The following is a 24,386-nucleotide window of genomic DNA, read 5'->3' as shown; positions in this document are numbered from 1 at the left end:
CCATCTACATACACGACCATTGGTGCTTTAAGCTTTTCACCTCTCTGTCTTTTTGTGGATCTGATTAACTTTTCCCCCTCCCTGCCTTTACTTTCCAGAGAACTAGGGAGAGTGCCTTCTGAGACGCTTTTTCCCCCTCCACCTCTTCTGTGGGCTGAGATACCTCTTATCAGAAAGTTGTCTAGGTCCCAGTCAAAGCGAATATTAGTAGCTCAGGGTTGAACTGTGGAGTCCTTGGGGCCCTCTGAGCCTTGTTGCTTTCTTGCAGGAACTATGAATTCAGTCAATGAACCAAGCAGCGAACAACAGCCCAATCAAGGAACCCCCAGGGAGAGAACAGCACCCCCACCAACACAAGCAGGGCAAGCCACGGTATATAAACAGAGAGCAAGGCCCACTCCCTCTTCGCACTGAAGATGTTGCCTAGTCGGGCCATGAAACGTCTGCAAGAAAACAACAGGGCTCAGAGAGCACCCAGGACTCCACAGTTGTCTAGGTTGCAGCTCTTCCTCCTGTCTCCCACAGTTGCTCTCACAGCCCATGCCCATTACATCACCTAAATAATACCCTCCCCACCCCCCATTTCATTCATTCAGAACGTTGCACATTTTCCCCCAAACTCATCCCTGGTTCTTCCATTATCCCCAGTCACTGGAACATACCATGCAGCTGTCAGGAACATACAGAGTCTTATTTCCATGCACATCCACACATCCTAGACGGCCCCAGTTCAAACAGTCTGATGTACATTTTAGCCCTTTCAGACCTAATGAGCTCTACACCTTCACTACATAGGGATGCAGATAGGGGGTGGGTGGGAACACGTAACAAAATGTGACAGCCCAATGCAAACCACATGACTTATGTAAAAGAGCAGTGCTTGCACTGTGGCATCATGACCATGGGGGGTGGGGGGGCAATGCAGTTAGTAGTAGTTGCCTACCTTTACCTCCATCCATAGATCCATACATTCATCAATTCCACTCCCCAAGACCAGACCATCTTCTTTCCATTGAGTTATCTACTCCCTCTTCCTCCCTTTTCACAAACATACAATGTAACGTTCTTTCTTTCTTTCTTTCTTTCTTTCTTTCTTTCTTTCTTTCATTCATTCATTCATTCATTTCATGTGTTGGTTAATTCATGCTCTTTTCCTTTTAAGGTAAAGGCTTCCCTTGACGTAAAGTCCAGTCGTGTCCGACTCTAGGGGGCGGTGCTCATCTCCGTTTCTAAGCCTTGGAGCCGGCGTCGTCATAGACACATGGTCATGTGGCCAGCATGACGACTCGGAACGCCGTTACCTTCCCGCCGAAGCGGTACCTATTAATCTACTCACATTTGCATGTTTTCGAACTGCTAGGTGAGCAGGAGCTGGGACGAGCAACGGGAGCTCACCCCGCCGCGCGGTTTCGAACCGCCGACCTTCCGATCGACAGCTCAGCGGTTTAACCCGCAGCGCCACCGCATCCTTTTCCTTTTACTTGTCTTCTAATCCCAAATCACAGTCTTCCATACAATATAGTAATCAACAGATAGACCCATAAATGTTGACCTCAGTTGCCCATCATGGCTTTGGTCAATTGAGGCCTTCACATAATGCTTTTTAGGAAGAGCGGAAATTGAATCCAGTACTGGCCAGCTGGGTGCATTTCGGCAGTGTGCCATAAGCACAACCAAGCCTGCTCACAGTATCCTAGGCAAGCTAATGGCCAACCACTTCTGAAAAACTTTGCCAAGAAAACTGCAGGGACTTCTCCAGGCAATCTCCAGGGGTCAAGACTGACTTGAAGACGCCCCCCAAAAAAATCAATAATCTACAGATTGTCTTGCAAACCAGCCTAAGAAGTACAACCATTGTTGCCCTTTTATTGTAATGTTATAAATCTTAATACATTATATTATTTCAATGCAGATTTCAATGCAGTCGCATTCATGTAGTCCTCGCTTAGTGACAGTAATTGGGACTGGCAATTTCATCACTAAGCAACATGGTTGTAAAGCATGACATCACATGACCGAGCTGATTAGCACCGGCAGTTCCGGCACTTCCAGTTGCCATCATTAAGTGAATCCCATGTGGTCATAAAGCGCAACATCACACAGTTTCCATTTGCAATCTCCTGCCGCCTTCCCCATTGACTTTGCTTGTGGGAAACCGGCAGGGAAGGTCGCAAATGGCGCTCACGTGACTGCGGGGACGCTGCAACCGTCCTAATTGCGAGCCAGCCACCAAGCACCCAAAGCGCAATCACGTGACTGTGGGGACGTGGCAACAGCTGCATCTTCGAGGACCGATCACAAGTCTCCTTTTTCAGCACCATCGTAACTCTGAATGGTTGCTGAACCCAGTGAAACAGAAAGGCTGAGGGTAATACAGAATCTGTTCTCAAGTTTCCAATTCTCTCTCTCTTTTTTTTTTTTGCCAGACTAGACCCAAGTCTATGGTCTAGCAAACTGACTTCTTGATTGTGGGACGTAATAAAAATATACCTTCGTTATCCTGTTAACAAGGTTTGGAGACTATGATTGAATTCTCCTTAGAGTTGTCCAGTGGGTTTTCAAGAACTTAAAGAGCACGACCCAGTTCTGCAGCTATTGTGCAACAGAAGATATTTTTGGCCTGTCAGCTGTTTCGTTTGTGTGTATGCAACCACTCCTGAGGTTTCTTTGAGGAACTCTGACCCCTCCCAGTCTGAGGCCCTGCGCTGAGCAAACAGCGTGCCTGAGAATAAAGGAGCCATCAAAGATGTTGTGCGCGGCCTCATTGCTTTGTCTGCGATTCCGTTCTCCTAGCAACCATTTGCAAGGCTGATGTTACGCTGGCCGATGCTCGACCTAAACTTCAGATGAACATGACACAGTGTTATTCATATAACATACTAGGCCCAAACAAATACAGGCAGTCCTCACTTAACAACCATTCATTTAGCAATGGTTTGGACTTATGACAGTGCTGAAAAAACTGACTTGTGGCTAGTCCTCACACTTAAGACCTTGCAGCATCCCCTCAGCCACATGATCATGATTTGGGCACTTGGCAACTGGTATTACAGCGTCCCGTGGTCCTGTGATCACCATTTTTGATCTTCTTAGGCCAGCTTCTGGCAAGCAAAATCAATGGGGAACCATGTGATTCGCTTAACGACCATGTGGTTTGCTTAACACCTGCAATGATTTGCTTAATGACCACTGCAAAAACAGTCATAAAATCGGGTTGGATTCACTTAATGACTGCTTTGCTTAGCAACTGAAACTCCGGTCCCAATTGTGGTTGTTAAGTGAGGACTACCTGTAACCACATTATGGGGTAACGTGAGGGCTCATTCATTCAACCTGGGAAGACAGTGGCTGCGTTCCTACAATGTGTTGAACCCTAAACTCAGGTTAACATGGCAGAATCCCTTTCTTCACAGAAGATGCTGAGGCAAACCAGTCAGATTAAGGTTCATCATGATAGCCTGGCTCATCCAGTGAACTAAGACAAGGGCAGCATTTTCACAGCATGCAGAAACACAAGTGACTAAATCGCTAAGAAATGGATTGCACCTAGTATGAGAGGACGTGAATCACAGAATCACAGTTCTGGGTCTTCTCTCTCTCTCTCTCTCTCTCTCTCTCTTTCTCTCTCTCTCTCTCTCTTTCTCTCTCTCTCTTTCTCTCTCTCTCTCTCTTTCTCTCTCTCTCTTTCTCTCTCTCTCTCTCTTTCTCTCTCTCTCTCTCTTTCTCTTTCTCTCTCTCTCTCTCTCTCTCTTTCTCTTTCTCTCTCTCTTTCTCTCTCTCTCTCTCTTTCTCTCTCTCTCTCTCTTTCTCTCTCTCTCATGATATCCCATTTAAATAATACGATATACCCACATCATACCGTATCCTCTTATAATATGAGAAAGAGAGATCTGAAACGTTATTGATTTAACCCATTGATTTAAATTCATTTGGATTAAATCAGTTACCCTGCAGATAAATGCCTGAACCTCTCCTTTTATACCCCTACTGCATTTATGATATTCTCTTCCTTGAACCACCATCAGTGTGATGGTTCTTTAAAGGCTCATATTTTTATTCCAAGCTTCCATGGGCTTCAGTCCCTCTGATCGGCTGTACAAGGGTTTCCTCCTGACTTGGAATGGCACCAAACTGTAAGCACACTCCACCTAGGTGTTTTGCACGCAGCCCTTAAGCTGACTAGTGAATTGAGCCATGGCCTGAGTTCGAGTCGGGGTTGCACGGGGCCCTACAGAAACTGGGGTGAAAACTCACCAAATGCCGTGCGTTGTTCCGATGCTGCTGTGAGGAGAGCGGTGCCATGTGATTCGAATGAAGCAACCCAACTTTTAGTTCACATCTGTTCACCCACTTGCTGATAATTACCTTCTTACTTTTCTATCCTCCTCCACGTGGCATCTCACGTCTGATCTTGTAAAACCCCTGGATTTCTATCTCCATGTTACATCGTCGTCTGCCTTTTTTCTCACTACGCCTATACAATTTCCTTCCAGTCTGATCTCTGCCTACCTTTCTGACTTTCATTCCTGTTCCCCGCATTTTTTCTTTCCTCCTTCATGTCTCTTTCAATCTGTATCTTGTTTGAATCAAATATAAACAATTCTCACATTTACAAACAACATTTTTAAAACCCGCTAGGTTTTAAAAACGCAAGTTTTGTGCATAAATTTATCTCTTCCCACTTCACACTCAACAAAGCGCAGGGCCCTGCACAGAATCCTGTCCCATGTTTTTTCTCACAGCCACCCCACAGAGTAGAATCAGCAGTGAGAGATGCAGGAGATTCAAAAGGCTGAGAGAAAGTGACAGGGTTGTGCAAAGGGGACAGGTCTCCATGTCCTTCATTGGTGAATCTCCTGCGTCTTCTCACTGCTGATTCCATCTTTTCTTCTTTCTCCACGAATGATATCAGTGGAAAAGACAAGAACTCCACCGGGCCTTTCCACAGCAGGTAGCATCAGGAAGCAGCCTGGTTTTGTTGAGTTTCCTACTCCAACACTCCAATCTAGCTTTTCCCCGGTTTGGTCCGTTCCAAAAGTTGGACCAAATCCCACAATCCTATACCCCAAGGGATTATGAGAGTTGTCTGAATGAGTTAGTTGTCTGAGTTAGTTATTGTTGATGTTATTTCAGCCAAGGTTGGCTGTTCCTTCTGGTCCAGAGATGGGTCTTCCCTGATGGCAGTTTGTGGCTGGCTTATGCTAGGCAAAAACAGTGTCCAGTTCAGTGTGTGTCGTTCAGTCTTATCTGTTAGCAGGTTATCTGACTCATTCCATGCAGGGCTGTCCAAAAAGCCAAGACAAAGCCTTAGTGCCCCTTCAAAGCCTTTTATATGTGCGTTAGATGCAAAAAAGGAGAGACTCGATCACATGGTTAAACGTGATCCAGACTTTTTTGACCTCCATCCCACAGGCATCCCTGGGACCATCCCATTAAGGCAGACAGTTGTTTATGATTCTCTATATTGTGGGAAGCCAGAAAATGTGCCAGTTTAGTAAGCAAGTTACGTGTATTGTGTGAACCTAGGCTCACTAATAAGAAGTTGGCAATGGTTCCCAACACTCATTCTGAAACTGCTTGGTGAGGTTCATAGTCATGAACTTGGCTGAACTCTCTCAGACCCTGCACAGCATAGCTGCATAAGAACTATTATTGCGCACTAAGATGAGGCCATTTCCCAGTTCATTACCCACTGTCAATGGGGGGGGGGATTCCTTCTTGCACTATTGTGATTTACTTCCAGCCCTTCTTTCTCCCACCATTCCCACAGTTTAATGGCCACTTTGCCCTGCACTTTTCACCCTAGAAGCTGGGCGATTGTTGGTTGTTGACATTACTGACATCTCTGCCCTGAGAATCATTGGCTCTCAACTTCACTCCCACGCAGCTGATGTGTGGATGCCAGAGACAATGGCCTTCTTTTATAACAGTGACAGGAATCTATGCCATTGCTCAACACTTGAGGATCACTCACATTCACACTCCTTCTGTTTATACAGGAGTGTCCACAGGTCAGAAGAGGAAGATGGCAGCCACACTGGTGTGACTGGAGCATTTTTCCATGTGAGGTTATGCTTAAGAATGTTGGAAAAGACTGTGGACAGCCAAGAAAACAAACCAATGGATTATCAAAGAAGCCAACCCAGAGGTTTCACTCAAGGCACAAATGTGCAGGCTCAAATTATCCTACTTTGAGGATAATTTGGAGGGCCTGGGAGGCGTTTCTGAAAGGACCCTCCCTAATTTTCCAGAGAGTAAAAGAAAAGGAGGGGAGAAAGACTTTCAGCCTTGCAAGATTCTGTTCATGTAACTTTACAATAAGGACAGAGCTAAAACCCACCTGGTTGTGCTTCTTGTTTGGACTACCTCAAAGGGCTAAAAAAATGAGAAATCCATCCAGTTCCCATTTGAATGGTCTAATGATCTAATCTCGCTTTTTAAGACTCAAAAAGGTGGGCTTAAACATAGGCCCCTGTCTGAAAAGATGTCTGCTTCTGGGTGTGGAACAGAGAAAAGGAACAGTAGAAGCATTGAATTGCCACCATGGTTGAACAGATGGAAAGCTTGGCTGGATGAGGCCAAAGGCTAATCCTGTCGATCATTCTGTTCTATCCTGTCCTCCTTGGTCTGTTTTGGCCTGTTTCTAATTTTGTTCTGTTCATTTTATTTGTACTGACAACAGTGAAGGAAGCCTTGGAGTGGTTATGTCAATAATCACAAGTAATAGCTTCTTCGAAAGGTTCTCAAAATACTTTACCCAAGATGTGGTACCACAACATTTGCATGCTGTTGCTTCTATTTGTTTTTATGTTAGATTGTCTTGTCCCCAAAAGCTATGCCATGTCAAATCTATTTAACACCTGCAAGGAAGACCAGCAGTAAATCCCATGGATCACCAAATAGACTGGGACAGCGACAGACGAAAGAAAAATCTCAGAAAACTGCACTTGGGAACCCCTTTTATGCTGTTGCCAAGATGACGTGGCCGTGGCTTGGATGTCATCAGGAGGTGACCTGAACTGAAAGAAGACTTTACTTTTTACTTTTACCAGTAGAGTAAATTTTACTACAGTACTGAATCTGGATACAGCCACATTCTCCTATCAATGGTCATTTTTTCCCCCAGGAAATCCTACAGATGCTCCTCAATATATCATGATATTTGAATGGGAAGAAACAGGTGTTTCAAGACATTTTCCCAAAGTGTCTTTTGTGGCTTGTCTTTTGATGCCATCTAGTGGTACTTTTCTCCCATTCATTCCTTTCTGAGGCTTTATTCTTAACAGAAGCTAATACTTTCTTTAGGTTTTGGCCTATAGGTAGTCCTCGCTTAACAACCACAATTGGGACCGGAATTTTGGTGACTAAGTGATGCAGTCGTTAAGCCAATCTGACCTGACTTTACAAACTTTTTTTGTGGCAGCCATTAAGTGAACCACATGGTCATTAAGTGAATCACACAGTTTCCCATTGATTTTGCTTGTTGGAAGCTGGCTGGAAGGTCGAAAATAGTGATCACATGACTACAGAACGCTGCCACAGTTGTAAATGTGAACCGGTTGCCAAGCACCCGAATCGTGATCACGTGACTGCAGGGACGCTGTGGTGGTCATAAGTGCGAGAACCAGTCATAAGTTTGTTTTTTCAGTGCCATCATAAGTCTGAACCATCACTAAATGAATGGTCATTAAGCAAGGGCCACCTGTATCAAGGTGGAGTCTAAGAAGGGGCTGGATGTGACCTGTCCTACATTCCAAGGTGATTGGAGAGACTGCAAATATACTAACCCCCACCTAACCTAACCAAGTTTAAAACTAATCAAGCTTACTCTGTTGTGTATTTGAAATGCGAGGTTCAATTTTTAACTGAACTAGTTGAGGGTGCCATGGGTTAGTACCGCCTCTGCAGCATCAGTCACAGGCCACTTTGAGCAACCTTCTTGGGCCATGAGTTAATAGTTCCCGTTGTTGTCCTGTGGATGCTGGACATCCCTTTGAGGTCTCCGATCAGCCAGTATGCAAAGCAAAGATAGAATGCAAATGGCCTCCAGCAAAGATCCGCTTATGCTTTTAAATGGTTTCCCCTTTTAGCCATGTCAGTTGGTCAACAAAAAGGTGGATGGATGCTAGTCAGAATGATATAATTCAGCACGCACTCCAGGGGATTACAGAATGCTAAGACTACTTATTATAGGGTTACAGTAACAGAAACTTGCAAGTCTCCCCCCTCCCTGCCTTTATCCTAAAGAGAATGAGGGAGGGTCCCTTCTGAGACGCTTTCTCAAATTACATCTCTGCCCTGGACTCAGGTGTCTCTTATCTGACCGTTATCTTGGTTGTGGCTCTTCCTCCTGCTCCTCAAGGTTATTCTCACAGGCCTTTACAACATGTGGTAATTTTGCTTAATGGTTAATCCAGGGCTATCCTGGGGCGACTTTGGGCCAGTCACAGAGTCTTGGGATCATAGGGTTGGAAGGGACTTTGGAGGTTGTAATGGTATGTGGGAATGACCTTGAAGGATGAGGGGAAGAGATGCTGCCTAGGGAACGATCATATAAAGGAGGGAGGAGCCTGCAGCTGCTTAATGGTCAGAGGAAGAAACTTAGGAAGGACCTGCCCTAATTGATCAGGCCATAAGAAGAGACGGCGGGAGATTTGTACTTTCAATCTTGCAAGGTTGATGTCAGCCCTCCCAGGTAATCCAGACAGGAAACACGACCAAGTGAGCTAATTCTACTTTATTGTAAGGCTACCTTAACAGAATCCTGCAAGCCTGAAAGTACAAATCTCCTGCCATCTCCAAGCAAAGAAACCTGAATTTGCAAACAAGCCAGGGAAATGGCTGGCATATAAATTATGAAAAGAAGAAGAGCAGCCTAGCATTTCTCATCTGCTTTCTGGTTTGCCATACAACAGCAGTGTTCATACCAGTTGGGTGGCCAAGGCTGTACTTTGGAGCAGAGGCAGAAGCCACAGGGCCTGATTCTGCCTCGCTGTTGGTGCAAGGGCTGGGCCCCTCAGAATTAGCCTTGTCTGGTGCCTCAAACATGTTCCTTCAACGCCTTTTAGTGGGACTTGCCCTTGCGCAGCACTTCCTTGGTCTTTCTGTGCCATGAAGACAAAACATGCTTCCTTCCAGGCCCAGTGGAGGGGGAAGAAGAGTGTCTCCGAATGCATGGCGTGGGGCAGCAGTGCCCAGATGTCTTCTTGGAATCTGGATGCAGTCCTCAAGACATTCTTTGGCCCAGTCGTTCCACAAACCGGGTGACGTTGCAGTTATTGAGAGGAGCGAGAAAATCCAGTCGAGAGTCTTGATGGCGAACGACACCGTAAAAAGCAATACCAGAGACAAATTATGGCTCCTGTAAGAAAAGGCGACAGAAAAGAAGCAGAACATTTTGCATACTGGAATGTACTGGGGGGTGGGGGGGTGGGAGGAGTAGGAGCTCAGCAATCCGTAGTTCTTGCAAACCTTGGAGTGTGTTGAAGATCGTAAACAGGAAGATCTGTGGAACTAAGAAGACCCCGAAGGACATGAAGGCCAATGTCCAGGTTGCCCCCAGGAGGCAGGTCACCCCAAGAACTGTTCCCACGTCTTTGCAAGGATGTTCCTCATGCCGATGAAGAGGGTGGGCTCTGAGCTGTCTCAGCTTCTGCACCACCATCATCAAGATAATCATGTTGAAGAATATGGCAACACCAAAGTAAGCAAAGGTGACGAGGTGCAAGGTGGAGGAGGTGATCCAGCACCTGGAGGAGAAGAAAACGCAGTGAGATACTTCTGGGATGATCCTTCATGTTTCCATGAGATAAAACGTTGTGCAAGAAGAATCCAGCGTCAACCCTTTCCACGGATGGGAGCATTCAGGTTCACACAACATTTTTAATCTAGTTACTGAATTAACTGGAGTTTGCCTCACACACCAAAGAGGCCAAGTCTGAACAACACATTAAGTCACACACACACAAAGCAAAAAAATCTAACCAAGATGAACACCAGCCAAGTTTACCATGTTGTGTGCATGCAGCTCCTAAGTCTTTAGTTGAGTCGGCTTAGTGCACTGTGTGAACACAACCTGGTTTTCAACTTTTGAGAAAGCTTTAAAGGAGCAAGCGCTTATTCTTTCTGGTATCTGCTCATTACAGGATAAAAGCAGAAAGATGTGATGATAAGGAGAGCTCTGCTAGATCGGATGGAAGGCCTTTCAGGGGCAGCATTCAACTTCCATAATGCACAACCAGGTATTTGGGTATGACAAGGGCAGAAAACCCACGGTTATGGAACTACAACCCCCAGTGTTCTTCACTACTGCCGTGTTGACAGAGAGCTCCTGGAAGTTGTAGGTCAACCTTCTGAGGGCCACAGGTTCCCCACTCTAGGTCTACAGCAGGGCTCCTCAACCTTGGCAACTCTAAGCTGTGCAGACTTCAACTCCCAGAATTCCCCAGCCAACTCCAATTCTGGGAGTTGAAGTCCACACAGCTTAGAGTTGCCAAGGTTGAGGAGCCCTGGTCTACAGGAAGCCCATAAGCAGACCACGAGAACAACAGCATTCTTTTCCTTGTGTTCCTTACTAATGGGATTGAGCAGTTTCTTTGCTTTTGATCCAGGAAATAACAGAGCCTTTAGACATGGGTAGTAGCCACTGATAGCCTTGTTCTCCCCAATCCATGTCTCCTTGTCTCTTCCAGGCATCCCATAGAATGTTTTTGACACAAAGACCAGATTTCGTGACCTTGAGCTAGAACACCCACTTGCTTCATCAACTATACAGGAATGCAACCCTCGTGTAAGGGACAGAGACTTTGTGCTGTCACCCCTGAAACAATTTGCAGCTCCACTCAGCCTCCCCGGTAAGTACCCATAGTTCCCTAACCAAGTGCCTGTGGAGAAAACCAGTCTTCAAGGCTCTCTGGAGGACAAGCAGAGGTGAGGCTCTATGGACCTTGCGGGGGATGCTGTTCCACAGGCATGTCTCCTAGGTCCCACAAGATGATGTTGCTTAATAGCAGGAGCCAAAGCAGGTCAACTCAGTTGGATCTTACCAAGTAGGCAGACACAGTGGGAGTCACTAATACCCAGTTTCTATGCCATTTGGCGCTTTATAGAGGACAACCAGCCCCTTGAATTGTACCTAGAAGCCCACTGGTTACCAGGGCAGCTTGTGAGGCAGAAGTGTTACACAAGTGTACTGAAGCACACCTATAACACTGCCCCATTCTAAATCATCTATAATTTCCAAGTAGTCTTCAAGGGCAGCCCCATGTAAAGCACATGTCAGTAATCCACATGTGAGATGATAAGGCATGAGTGACTGTGATTAGGGCCTCCCCATCCAGGAAAGGGCAGAATTGGCGCACCAGATAAATCTGTGCAAAGGCTCTCCTGACCACCGCGTCTCCCTGAATTGAGCACTAGTTCTGTCTGGGGAAGTGCAGAGCTCCCACCTGTTTCTCCCCATCCATGGCTGTGTTTACACCACGCAATGAATTAACCCATTTTTTTTTAAATCTCCACAATCACCGAATCATAGAATGATAGAATGGAAGGTTGAAAGGGAGCTTTGAGATCATTTAGCCCAACCCTTGCCCAGTAGAGTGACCCACTAGCATTTCCAGACTCTTTTTAAAGACCTCCAGCAAAGGAGAGCTTGCCATCTCCACTGCTAAACAGCTCTGACATTAGGAAATTTCTCCTGTTCAGTAAAGACCTCCTTCCTTGTTCTTCCTTGTAATGTTACTCCATAGGTTGGCTTTGTATAGAGCAATAAGCTAAGAAAAATGGTTAACCACAACAAATTTGATACGTTATGTGATGCACTCTAGGTCTTTTACTGAGTTGGTTAAGTGTGCATTGTGAAACCAGCCCCTGGTCAAGAGTGTCCAGACCAGGTTACTCAACCAGGGTTCCGTGGACCCCTAGGGTTCCGTAAGAGGTCCCTAGGGGTTCCCTGGGAGATCATGATTTATTTAAAAACTTATTTCAAATTCAGGCAACTTCATATTGAAGAGGTAAGTTTCATTCTTTATTTTGAGCTTAAGAACACTGTTAGTGCATAGATACAGGCCTACCCATGAAACGAATATAATAATTTTGTAATTTCTGGCCTCTCTTTGAGCCTGAATGTGCAGGGGTTCCCCAAGGCCTGAAAAATATTTCAAGGGTTCCTCCAGGGTCAAAAAGTTGGGAAATGCTGGTCTAGACTCACACTCAAGGATCAGGTACTGTATTAGGCGGAAGGAATAATCTTGAGGAACAGGAGGAAGAGCTGCAACCAAAAGAATAGTGAGATAAAAGAAATCTGAGTCCGGGCCAGAACTGTAACCTGAGAAAGCTTCTCAGACAAGACCCTCCCTAATTCCCACAAAGATAAAGAGAGGGAGGGGGAAAGAGTATTCAGACTTGCAAGATTGTTACAATAGCTCCATAATAAAAGTAGTGTTAGCCTCCAAGACTTTGGTTTCCTAGTCCGGTCTACCCTCAAAGGCTGACCAGTATTCAGTCTAGGAGATGCATGGACCAGAAACCTTGGGTGTGAAGAATCTTTCACCAACCTTGCACCCTTGCTGGAAGCAAAAAAATTTTAGTTCTGGTAGCTGGAAATCCTAGGGGTTGCTAAGGGGCTCCATGTTGTGAAAGGAGACTGTAAAGAGACACCTCCAAACATGTTGTGCTAACGGTGAAGAGGTAGATTTCCTGTTACCTATTTCAACTCCCTCTCCCTTTTTTGCCTCTTCCCTCTGGTCTAGATTTAGACTGTACATTTCTTGTCCCTGCCCCCCTCCCCTCCTGTTTATGATGCTTATTAAGGAAGGCACAGGCGCCGGGGCAGCAATTTAATATATAATATTTGCCAGTCAAAACCATACATTTGAAGCAACTGCTTTCCTGCTACTCACATGGAACGGTTCTTGTACTGAGAGCTGGTTCTGATGGGATGGGGACCATAAATATCATGCTTGCTAAGGAAGCTGATCAGGATTATGAAAACAGGGGACCCTGCAGAATGACAGAAGAGATCATGATAGACTCCAAAATGAGAGTTTAGCAGGCAGGTGCAATGTTTCTTCAAAGCAATTACACAGAGAAGCCTCAATCCCCACCCTGAAGGCCCTACATTTTGGAGGTGGCACCATCTTCTTGCAGGCTTTGGTCCATAAGGACAAATGGTGAGAGCCCAGATGAGTGACAGGGTGTGTGAACTGTGTCTGTCTTTCACCCAGCCTGGGGTAGTTAAATGAGTCCCTGTGTTTAAAAGACAAAAGGAATCTTCCTCTCTCTCTCTAACCAGAAAGAATCTGGCCACACCTTTTCCAACTAAGACATTTTATTAAAGGACATCAACTTTCATGAGCTACAGCCCACCGTCAGATATAACAGAGGGACTAAACTGATGTAGAACTTAAATCGGGGTGCGATGGGGAGGGGAGGGAAGGGAAGACAGAGGATGGGTTGGTGATGCAGACGCAGGTTACTTATGAGAGAGAATATAACTACCTTTTCAATTATAACTGTAATGTGTTAAAAAAACCCATTTGTTTGTTGAGTCCTTCTGGGAGAAGGAGAAGGGGAAGGGGAATTGGTTACATCCATCATGGTAGCCATTTTAAAGGAAAGCTTATAACATTCTCTATTTCAAATGTGCCCATTGGCTGAAAATGGCTGAGGAACCCTGCCCTAACTGCAGGGCCGCAACTAGGAGGGGGGCAAGTGGGGCATGTGCCCCGGGCGCCACACTGGGGGGGTGCCAAAATGAGCGCTGGAGGGGCACCAAAATGGGCGTGGAATCCATGTTTGCCCCAGGTGACACAGACCCTAGTTGCGGCCCTGCCTAACTGAAGTCTGAGTTCCTGCCTGGATTGTTCAACCATCTGCACAACCAGTATAGTTTAAGTGCTAATAACCACCGCACCCCACCCCATTTTAGACTTGTTTTGATTTTTTACTTCCCAGACAGGGTTTTCCAGTGTAGCTAAGATAGTATGAGGGGTGATCCAGAGCACTCAGACTCTAAGTCTGGCCAACCGATGCCTCTGATGCTCTTTCAGTGGAAGAGAAGTGGCCCAGACAGGTTACACCAGAAAAGTGCTACATTATGAAGTGAGCAACTTGATGGCTTCTTGCAGGACGCCCATCTAAATGTTTCTTCCCCTTCTTGAAATAAAGTGAGAAGGAAATAATTTCTCAATTAACCCGTATGCAGAGGCAATGCGCCTCCAGGAAACCCCATTCCCCTCTTGAGTTTCTGCATTCTGACTAGCTGCAGAATCCGCACTGTCTTCAAAGGCTGTCCTGTGAAGAGTGCTTGCGTTCATCCAACTTTGCTGATACTATAACCCAGTTGAATGCAGGACTACCCAACCTCTGCTTGAGCCATGTTCCACTTGCCATCTTAACAAGGTTTTTCCCCTTGGAAATCGCCCTGTAACCTTCCCCAGCCTGGTGCCCTCCAAGTACAGGACAAAATTCCCTAATTCCTAGCCAGCTTGGAGAAGACTGCCCTGTAAGAACTCAGGTTGCACTCCAAACATATGGAGCAGTCACAATTCTGTTATGGCTGGGAGATTCCAGCTGAATTTGCAGCCATTATCTAAACCGGAAAGCAGGAATGCAGAGAATGTAAACAAGCAACTGTCTTCAAAGGATGGGCAAGGATGGGTGAGAAAAGCAAGCACAAGACTTGTTTTCATAGAGGGCAGCACTGTGAAAGAGGGTGAAGGACTGAAGTATGACTGGATATAAATTCTGTAACATCTCCCCTGCCCACTCAGATAGTCTGATATGGCAACTGCACCTTGCATACAATGAAGACATAAGTCCTGGGTGAGTAACAGAAAGTCATATCAGAATAATCAGACCACAGGATTTTCATGGCCTGGTCTGGCTGGCAATCCAGGAAGGTCTTCTCCAGCCATGCCAAAGCCCTTTGAGTTGAAGAATCTAAGAACTTAATATGGAAACTCACATGAGAAGCATGGGTGGGTGGGTAGGGAGATTGTACCAAAGGAATGGGGAGCAAGATGAGAAAGAGGAGTGCTTTATTTTTGACCTATCAGGTTTTCCTGGCTTCAGACTGGGAAACATTGCTTCATCCAAGCTGCCTAGTCATACATTACGATCTTCACCAGAAGTGAACGCCTCATCAGCTGAGATGCAGTAAGTCAGCAACAAGCAAAGAAAGGGAACCAGAAGAGGTTCTTCGCCTGGGAAGAACTGAATCCTAGGGAGACTTTTTTGCCTACTACCTTCTGTAATTACTTTTATTTGATTTTATTTATATCATGCCTTTCTGCTCTGGCGAGCATCCAAGGCAGGGAGGAGATAGAGCTCTGTTGCAAAGAGAACCATGGCACGCACAGAACCCTTCAATCAACATTAAGCAACCCTGCTAATGGTGCTTCCTCTTGCTCTTTAGAGCAGTGCTTCCCAATTCTGGCAACTTTATGATGTGTGGACTTCAACTCCCAAAATTCCCCAGCCAGCATGCCAGCTGGGGAATTCTGGGAGTTGAAGTCCACACATCTTAAATGTGCCAGGGTTAGGAAGCACTGCTTTAGAGAGTAAGAAGCTGCATCCAAAGGAAGACTAGATCAGTTGCCATCTTTCAAGCCAACCTACTCTACAGGGTTCTTGTTATGGGAAAACTGGAGGAGGACATGCTGTGTACACTACCTTGTGCTCCTGAAGGATAGGAAAGACATAAATCAAATTTTTGTCGTTGTTACTCATGCCTTCCTTCCACTACTCAGACGAAAAAAATATGTCTTGCTCCCACTGGAGAAGTCCAGTGCAAGGAATTTTTCAACAAGCTGCACAAGCTATGTTCCTTGTTTTAGAAAGTGAGCAAGCGACCAGGGGATTCATTCACTATGATGTGTCCTCCGATACAGTCAGCATACTAATCCTTACCCCACCCCACAGCACACAGCTTCAGGAGGTAACGGCTGATGTACGCGTTGTAGACTTTGATCACCAGCATGTAAAGGTGGAAGCCCTCGATGGCCGTCCAGGTCAAACTACACAGCAAGGAGTAGTGGAGGAAGGCAGCAATGGTGCTGCACAGCCATGGGAGTGCCACGAAGAGCTTGCTGCTTGGGAATGACACGTTGAGAAGGAGAAGGGCCCCCAGAAGATTGATGTGGATCTTTGTTGTGGAATCATGATAGATTTTCCTGCAAGGAGAAAGGGGAAGAAGATAAATTGGCGTAATGGTATGTGGGAAAGACCTTGGGAGACGGGGCGAAGAGATGCTGCCTAGGGAATGGTCAGATAAGAGAGGACGTAGCCCACTGCTGCATAATGGGTGGAGCAAGAGACTCAGAAGGGACCCTCCCCAGTTTCTCAGGCTGTAAAGGAGACGGGGTGTGCAGAGCTGTACTTTCAGACTTGCAAGAGTCTGTTAATGTGGCCTCACAATAAAGTAGAACTACCTCATCTGGTCCTGTTTCCTGTCTGGTCTGCCTGGGAAGGCTGGCATCAATCTTGCAAGTGTTAAAGTACAAATCTCCCGCCGTCTCCTGGGTAGCTAACAAGAAATTAAAACCAGAAAACAACGGTTCCTTGTTTCTCTGTGTCTCACTTTATTACTATGTCTGGGATAGCCTTTCTCTGACACTGACCCTGAAAGAATTCTGTGGTTACCTGGAGAAGATGTAGGAGAAGATGGTGATCACACAAGCTGAAGCTGAGATTCCGCAGCCAATGTCACTGAGATAGGTTAAAGGGGGCAGTAACTTTTCATCCAGAGTGCCTGAGGAGAGTTGCTGAATAAGGAGAGAAAGAAGGAAAGGCAGAACCAATTACTATGCAATGTATGTGTATTTCTTGTGTGGGTAATAACTCCTGCCAACTGGACGCCTGCTGCTGCAACCTCCATTATCCCCAGTCAGCACAGGCCACACTAGCTGAGATTGCTGGGAATCACAATCCTACACATCTTCTGGATGGTATCCAGTTGAGGAACATGGTCACCAGAGAAGGATTCACCACCTTCAACAATGTGTTAATGCACCAAGTGGCATGAGATTGCAGCAGATACTGCACAGGGTGGGCAACGTGGTTCTCAAGTGCACCAGTGCACACCAGATGTTGCACTTGGGCCTACCAGGCTCTTTGCTCAATTGAATATTTAAAAAAAAACCTTTTAATTTAAGTTACTTAGGATGTTGACCTACTACAAAGCAAAGCAGCAACCTGTAGCATCATAATGAGTTCTAGGAGTGTCTGAGGTTCCACAAAGCTCTCTGGAATGGAAGAGAACATCCTGACCATTAGTTCCCCTTCTGTGGCTATGCCTATGCACCCATCACCCATCAAAAATTTCCAAATTCTAGAGCTGCTCTACCCCAGAAATTGCCTCCTCTTATCTTAGATTGTTACTCTCAAGGAGGCAAATGACATGACTGAGCAAACTGCAGACAGAAATAACATCTCAGCAGCCTTCCCTTGGGATTCAGTTTTATGCTAAATAAAACTAGAACTGGGCATGATCCACCCCAGTATTTTAAGTGAGATTACAAAACAGCTGCCAAAGGACCACAGGGAAAAAGTCTGTGGTTCTCTGGTCAGGAGAATGTCATTTCTACGGAGGAGCCCTCAACAGAGCCAAGGTTCCCTTTGAAGCACTCCAGCTTCCCAGAACACCTTCTCAAAAAGGAGACCTGCAGGGCCACAGCCTTACCAGAAGGACAGCAAAATAGGTGAGATGGCTGCATTTGCAGAGGACAACGCCGTCCTGGCTGATGTTGGTTTCACAGCCTTCTGGTCTCCATTTCCCCAGGTTGTCCTCTCCTGCAGAAGAACAACCACCCTGCTCAGAAAAACAGCTACAGCTGCCTCTTCAGAAAAAACAGCATGAAGTCTCCATTTGCACAACGCTAGGCTCAGCTTATATTCTTATATTCTTGTATGCCTCCTGAAGAATCTGTATAACGACCAAGTAGCAACAGTAAGAACAGACCACGGAACAACGGACTGGTTTAAGATTGGGAAAGGAGTACGGCAGGGCTGTATACTCTCACCCTACCTATTCAACTTGTATGCGGAACACATCATGCGACAAGCTGGCCTTGAGGAATCCAAGGCTGGAGTTAAAATCTCTGGACGAAACATTAACAATCTCAGATATGCAGATGATACCACTTTGATGGCTGAAAGCGAAGAGGAACTGAGGAGCCTTGTGATGAAGGTGAAAGAAGAAAGTACAAAAGCTGGTTTGCAGCTAAACCTCAAAAAAACCAAGATTATGGCAACCAGCTTGATTGATAACTGGCAAATAGAGGGAGAAAATGTAGAAGCAGTGAAAGACTTTGTATTCCTAGGTGCAAAGATTACTGCAGATGCTTACTGCAGTCAGGAAATCAGAAGACGCTTAATCCTTGGGAGAAGAGCAATGACAAATCTCGATAAAATAGTTAAGAGCAGAGACATCACACTGACAACAAAGGTCCGCATAGTTAAAGCAATGGTGTTCCCCGTAGTAACATATGGCTGCGAGAGCTGGACCATAAGGAAGGCTGAGAGAAGGAAGATGGATGCTTTTGAGCTGTGGTGTTGGAGGAAAATTCTGAGAGTGCCTTGGACTGCAAGAAGATCAAACCAGTCCATCCTCCAGGAAATAAAGCCAGACTGCTCACTTGAGGGAATGGTATTAAAGGCAATGAATAAACAACAAAGGCTCAGCTAACGTGGTGAATTGGGCAGTCTGTGGTTCAACATGTTGTCAGATCATAGTCTTAGCATATGAACCAGGCCCTCACATCAAGACAGACTTGGGTATATTTCTTTGGCCTAACATTTTTGATAAGCCCAGCTATTGTGTTTTCTTAATCCAAATTTAAGGCTAAGCTTATTGTATCAACCCAGCTTAAGTGTCACACAGGACAGGATGCCATTCACATTTATTTTGCAAAATAAGTAACAGAAACAGGAAGTTTGGTCCAGGAAGAACATATGACATGGGGAGGGGGCCAGAGTCTTCGCTGACTATCTACAGTCTCAACTGGGATCATAGTGTTTGCTCTCTGCTTTGGTTCATCTGTGGTTTGAAAGCAATCTGCAAGCAGGGGGGGCCTTGCTTCAGGGTGGAAATCCGGGAGGAAATAAGATGCCCTCCTGGAGGGGCTTTCCTTTAAGTTTCAGAAGTCCCAGTGTGAGAAATACTCCAGATGTTTTGTTATTGGCTCTGGGGGCGAAGCAGCCATTCTGTGAGGGTGCCCATAATATTCTTGCAAAATTCCAGATGGGTCCACTGGCCCAAACACTTCGGGGACCTCTAGCTGATATGCTGGTTTGTTCATCTGCAAGCCACAGGCAGGGGAATTTGCTTTCATTTTATTACATTGACCACAAGTTTTAAAGCAAAACTTCCACCTGCAAGTTTACTGTCTAAAAGATACTGTAAAATGCAAAATGTGTTGAAAATCAACAGTATAGCTGTTTATCTGGTTTGCTTTAAGGATTTGATTGATGTTATTCCCTTTTAAAGATATGGAATTACTGTTTTGAATTGTCTTTCTTGTCTGGGTTTATTAAGATAGGGATTATTAAAATTGTTCTACTATTAGGTAAGATAGCAGACAACTGATGTGCTTTTTAATTTGATTCTTATTATAGTAGACAGAAATATATAGAATAGTGGTAGGAAGGGAATAGTTAAATATGTTTTATCTTTTGGAGGGGAGAAAGAGGTTTAGGAGCTTTATATGAACTTTTTTTTCCTTATTTTAACAAAAGGGGGAGCAGTAACTGTACTTAGTGATTTTTATTATGTGTTAAAGTGGAATGACTTATAGAAATAATGTTGTGTTTTGGTTTAATATAGAGTAAGAGATTGATTACGGAAATTTTTGTATATCCTTGCTGTTAAAAGTCAGAAAATTTTTTCTCCTGTGTTTCCACACTTTTTTATTTATTTTTTCTTTCTTTGTCGTTTTTTGGTTTTTGAAGCTTTTATTCTTCTCCTGAAACCTAGTAAAATTTACTATTAAAAAAAAGAAAATCAACAGTTTGTTGTTTGTTGTTTATTCGTTCAGTCGCTTCCAACTCTTTGTGACTTCATGGACCAGCCCATGCCGGAGCTTCCTGTCGGTCATCACCACCCCCAACAAACCCAGGGACGAGTCCGTCACCTCTAGAATGTCATCCGTCCATCTTGCCCTTGGTCGGCCCCTCTTCCTTTTGCCCTCCACTCTCCCTAGCATCAGCATCTGCTCCAGGGTGTCCTGTCTTCTCATTACGTGGCCAAAGTATTTCAGTTTTGCCTTTCATATCATTCCCTCAAGTGAGCAGTCTGGCTTTATTTCCTGAGGGATGGACTGGTTTGATCTTCTTGCAGTCCAAGGCACTCTCAGAATTTTCCTCCAACACCACAGTTCAAAAGCATCGATCTTCCTTCTCTCAGCCTTCCTTACGGTCCAGCTCTCGCAGCCATATGTTACTATGGGAAACATCATTGCTTTAACTATGCGGACCTTTGTTGTCAGTGTGATGTCTCTGCTCTTAACTATTTTATCGAGATTTGTCATTGCTCTTCTCCCAAGGATTAAGCGTCTTCTGATTTCCTGACTGCAGTCAGCATCTGCAGTAATCTTCGCACCCAGAAATACAAAGTCTTTCACTGCTTCTACATTTTCTCCCTCTGTTTGCCAGTTATCCATCAAGCTGGTTGCCATAATCTTGGTTTTTTTGAGGTTTAGCTGCAAGCCAGCTTTTGCACTTTCTTCTTTCACCTTCATCATAAGGCTCCTCAGTTCCTCTTCGCTTTCAGCCATCAAAGTGGTATCATCTGCATATCTGAGATAGTTAATGTTTCGTCCAGAGATTTTAACTCCAGCCTTGGATTCCTCAAGCCCAGCATGTCGCATGATGTGTTCTGCGTACAAGTTGAATAGGTAGGCTGAGAGGATACAGCCCTGCCATACTCCTTTCCCAATCTTAAACCAGTCCGTTGTTCCGTGGTCTGTTCTTACTGTTGCTACTTGGTCGTTATACAGAGTCTTCAGGAAGCATACAAGATGACTTGGTATCCCCATACCGCTAAGAACTTGCCACAATTTGTTATGGTCCACACAGTCAAAGGCTTTAGAATAGTCAATCAAACAGAAATAGATGTTTTTCTGAAACTCCCTGGCTTTTTCCATTATCCAGCGGATATTGGCAATTTGGTCCCTAGTTCCTCTGCCTTTTCTAAACCCAGCTTGTACATCTGGCAATTCTTGCTCCATGAATTGCTGAAGTCTACCTTGCAGGATCTTGAGCATTACCTTACTGGCATGTGAAATGAGTGCCACTGTTCGATAGTTTGAACATTCTTTAGTGTTTCCCTTTTTTGGTATGGGGATATAAGTTGATTTTTTCCAGTCTGATGGCCATTCTTGTGTTTTCCAAATTTGCTGGCATATAGCGTGCATTACCTTGACAGCATCATCTTGCAAGATTTTGAACAGTTCAGCTGGGATGCCGTCGTCTCCTGCTGCCTTGTTATTAGCAATGCTTCTTAAGGCCCATTCAACCTCACACTGTATATTCTTGCCACCTTTTCTTGATCTCTTCTTCTTCTGTTAGGTCCTTGCCATCTTTGTTTTTGATCATACCCATTTTGGCCTGGAATTTACCTCCGATGGTTCTAATTTTCTGGAAGAGGTCTCTTGTCCTTCCTATTCTATTGTCTTCTTCCACTTCTGTGCATTGCTTGTTCAAAATAATTCCTTATCTCTTCTGGCTAACCTCTGGAATTTTGCATTTAATTGGGCATATCTCCCCCTGTCACTGTTGCCTTTTGCTTTCCTTCTTTCTTGGGCTACTTCTAGTGTCTCAGCAGACAGCCATTTTGCCTTCTTGGTTTTCTCTTTCTTTGGGATGTATTTTGTTGCCGCCTTCTGAACAATGTTGTGAACTTCTGTCCATAGTTCTTCCAGGACCCTATCTACTAAGTCCAGTCCCTTAAATCTATTCTTCAGCTCCACTGCATATTCCTTAGGAATATTAGTGAGCTCATATCTAGCTGATCTGTGGGTCTTCCCTAATCTCTTTAGTCTGATCCTAAATTGTGGAAGAAGAAGTTCATGATCTGAACTACAGTCAGCTCCAGGCCTTGTTTTTACCGACTGTATAGATGTCCGCCACCTTTGGCTGCAAAGGATGTAGTCAATCTGATTTCGGTGTTGTCCATCTGGTGAAGTCCATGTATAAAGCCATCTCTTAGGTTGTTGGAAGAGAGTGTTTGTTATGCAGAGTGAGTTGTCTTGGCAAAATTCTATCAGCCTATGTCCTGCTTCGTTTTGTTCTCCCAGGCCATGCTTACCTGTAATTCCAGGTGTCATTTGACTGCCCACCTTAGCATTCCAGTCTCCCGTGATGAAAATAACATCTCTTTTAGGCGTGTTGTCCAGTAGGTGCTGCAGATCCTCGTAGAACTGCTCTACTTCAGCTTCTTCAGCAACCGTGGTTGGGGCGTATATTTGGATCACCGTGATGTTAGATGGCTTGCCCTGAATTCGAATTGAGATCATTCTATTGTTTTTTGGATTGTATCCAAGCACTGCTTTTGCCACTTTACTATTAATTATGAAGGCTACTCCATTTCTTCTGTGGTCCTCTTGTCCGCAGTAGTAGATCTGGTGGTCATTTGATGTGAAGTGGCCCATTCCAGTCCATTTCAGTTCACTGTCACCCAAAATGTCTATCTCTAATCTTGACATCTCCCCAATAACCACATCCACTTTGCCCTGGCTCATAGATCTTACATTCCAGGTTCCAATGGTGTGTTGATCCTTCAAACATCGGATTCGCCGTTTATCACCAGCACCGTCGGCCACTAGCCATCCTTTCGGCTTTGAGCTAGCTGCGTCATCACGTCTGGGGCTAGTTGAACTCATCCTCCGTTCCTCCCCAGTAGCATTTTGACCACCTTCCGACCTGAGGGTCTCATCTTCCGATGGTATACCGACATATCTCTGGTTGTACTGATCCATTGAGTTTTCACGGCAAGAATACTGGGGTGGGTTGCCATTACCTTCCCCGGGGATCGCATTTAGTCTGACCTCTCTGTCACGACCTTCCCGTCTTGGGTGGCCCTTCATGGTTTAGCTCATGGCATCATTGAGGTGCTCAAGCTCCAGCACCACGACAAGGTAACAATCCTTTGCTGAAGAAATCAACAGTATAACTATAAAATTACAAAGATCAGCAAGCATGAGATAGATCTATGTATCTATCTATCTAAAAGAGATCTCTGTGTTTTTTCTGTTCCCCAGACACGGAAACGCACACCACACATACCAATCTGACACTGTAAGGGGAGAGCCATGTTAGTCTATGCTAGCCTAAAATCAGGAGGAGTCTGTTCACACCTTTAGTAACAATGTATGTCAAAAGGCACCCCCTTTTGCAAGTTACAACTCACCTCATCATGGAAGCTCACTCCATACATCTGACAGAGTAAGCTGCACCTCACAAAAATGTACGTATGCCTTTTTAATAAAATATGTCAGTCGGCAAAGGTGAAATCAGACTCCTTCGCGTCAGTTGATCCTAATAAAGATATTACCAAACTATGAATTCAAAGTTCTGAGTAGGCTTCTGGGTTGTCCAACGTTCAGTCATCAGACTTCATGTTATGCTGAGTGAGGGTAGAAATAGGCATAGGAGAGGTGGAATGGTGCCATTATAATAGAAAAAAGAAGGTGGGAAAGGAAGACAGAAATAAAGCATGTTGATGTTACCTGTTCCTTCCACCCAAAATACACAGGTCACATTGGAATTATTCTGGTTGAGAGAGAAAACGAGAAACGTTGATGCAGTTTTATTGATTGATTTATATTGCGAATTTCCTCACTGCCCATCTCACTTGAAGAGCGACTCTGGGCGGTTTACAATAAAACTAGAAAAAATAAATGCAGATTAAGATACAATAAGAACAGTACTTCTTAAATATAAACGTAAAACGTAAAACGTAAAACGTAAAAAGTAAAATCCAAGATGGAGATATTAAAAGTTCTTAATTTAAATGTATAAACTCACGGGAGCCTCTTTAATTGCTGCTATAGAGATTGGGCAGAGCTGATTCAATGGATGAGGACCTGTAGCGACACTCCTTGTTCTACCATCATCGCTCAAGTTCTAGCCTGGGACGTTTCAACCATGCTTGGGACACCTGTTCCCTGTGGGTTTTACTGAAACAGGGATTTTTAGATATTTCATTCTCAGGACACGTTTTAGACAACTCCCCAAAAGAACCTGTGAAGCTTTTGCAGAACATTGTTGATCTAGCAGTGCAGTTGATGACGACGGTGACTTTTGGAAACAGTCTCCTGAAATATCTGGAATCCACTGACTATTTCCAAACTTTGGAGCTCAGGATGACTGTTGTGATCTAAGTCCTTTTT

The 24,386-nt window shown here is 44.8% G+C and overlaps 1 protein-coding gene across 1 annotated transcript in view; it reads right to left on the bottom strand.

Annotated features, from left to right (window-relative positions):
* Positions 1-9,027: 9,027 nt before the first annotated feature.
* Positions 9,028-24,386, bottom strand: part of ADGRG5 (adhesion G protein-coupled receptor G5) — a 43,098-nt gene continuing 27,739 nt past the window's right edge. Inside the window, exons 8-14 of the mRNA XM_063313084.1 lie at positions 23,724-23,766; positions 17,681-17,790; positions 16,642-16,763; positions 15,910-16,172; positions 12,900-12,999; positions 9,472-9,749; positions 9,028-9,361 (exon numbers count right to left, since the gene is read on the bottom strand). Of these exons, the coding sequence (XP_063169154.1) occupies positions 9,276-9,361; positions 9,472-9,749; positions 12,900-12,999; positions 15,910-16,172; positions 16,642-16,763; positions 17,681-17,790; positions 23,724-23,766 (1,002 nt within the window). The 3' untranslated portion in view covers positions 9,028-9,275. The remainder of the gene's footprint in view (positions 9,362-9,471; positions 9,750-12,899; positions 13,000-15,909; positions 16,173-16,641; positions 16,764-17,680; positions 17,791-23,723; positions 23,767-24,386) is intronic.

This window comes from Candoia aspera, chromosome 11, assembly GCF_035149785.1.
Source record: "Candoia aspera isolate rCanAsp1 chromosome 11, rCanAsp1.hap2, whole genome shotgun sequence".
NCBI classification, from domain to species: Eukaryota; Metazoa; Chordata; class Lepidosauria; order Squamata; family Boidae; genus Candoia; species Candoia aspera.
The sequence above is the reverse complement of the archived record's forward strand: the minus strand, read 5'-3'. Positions and strand labels throughout refer to the sequence as shown.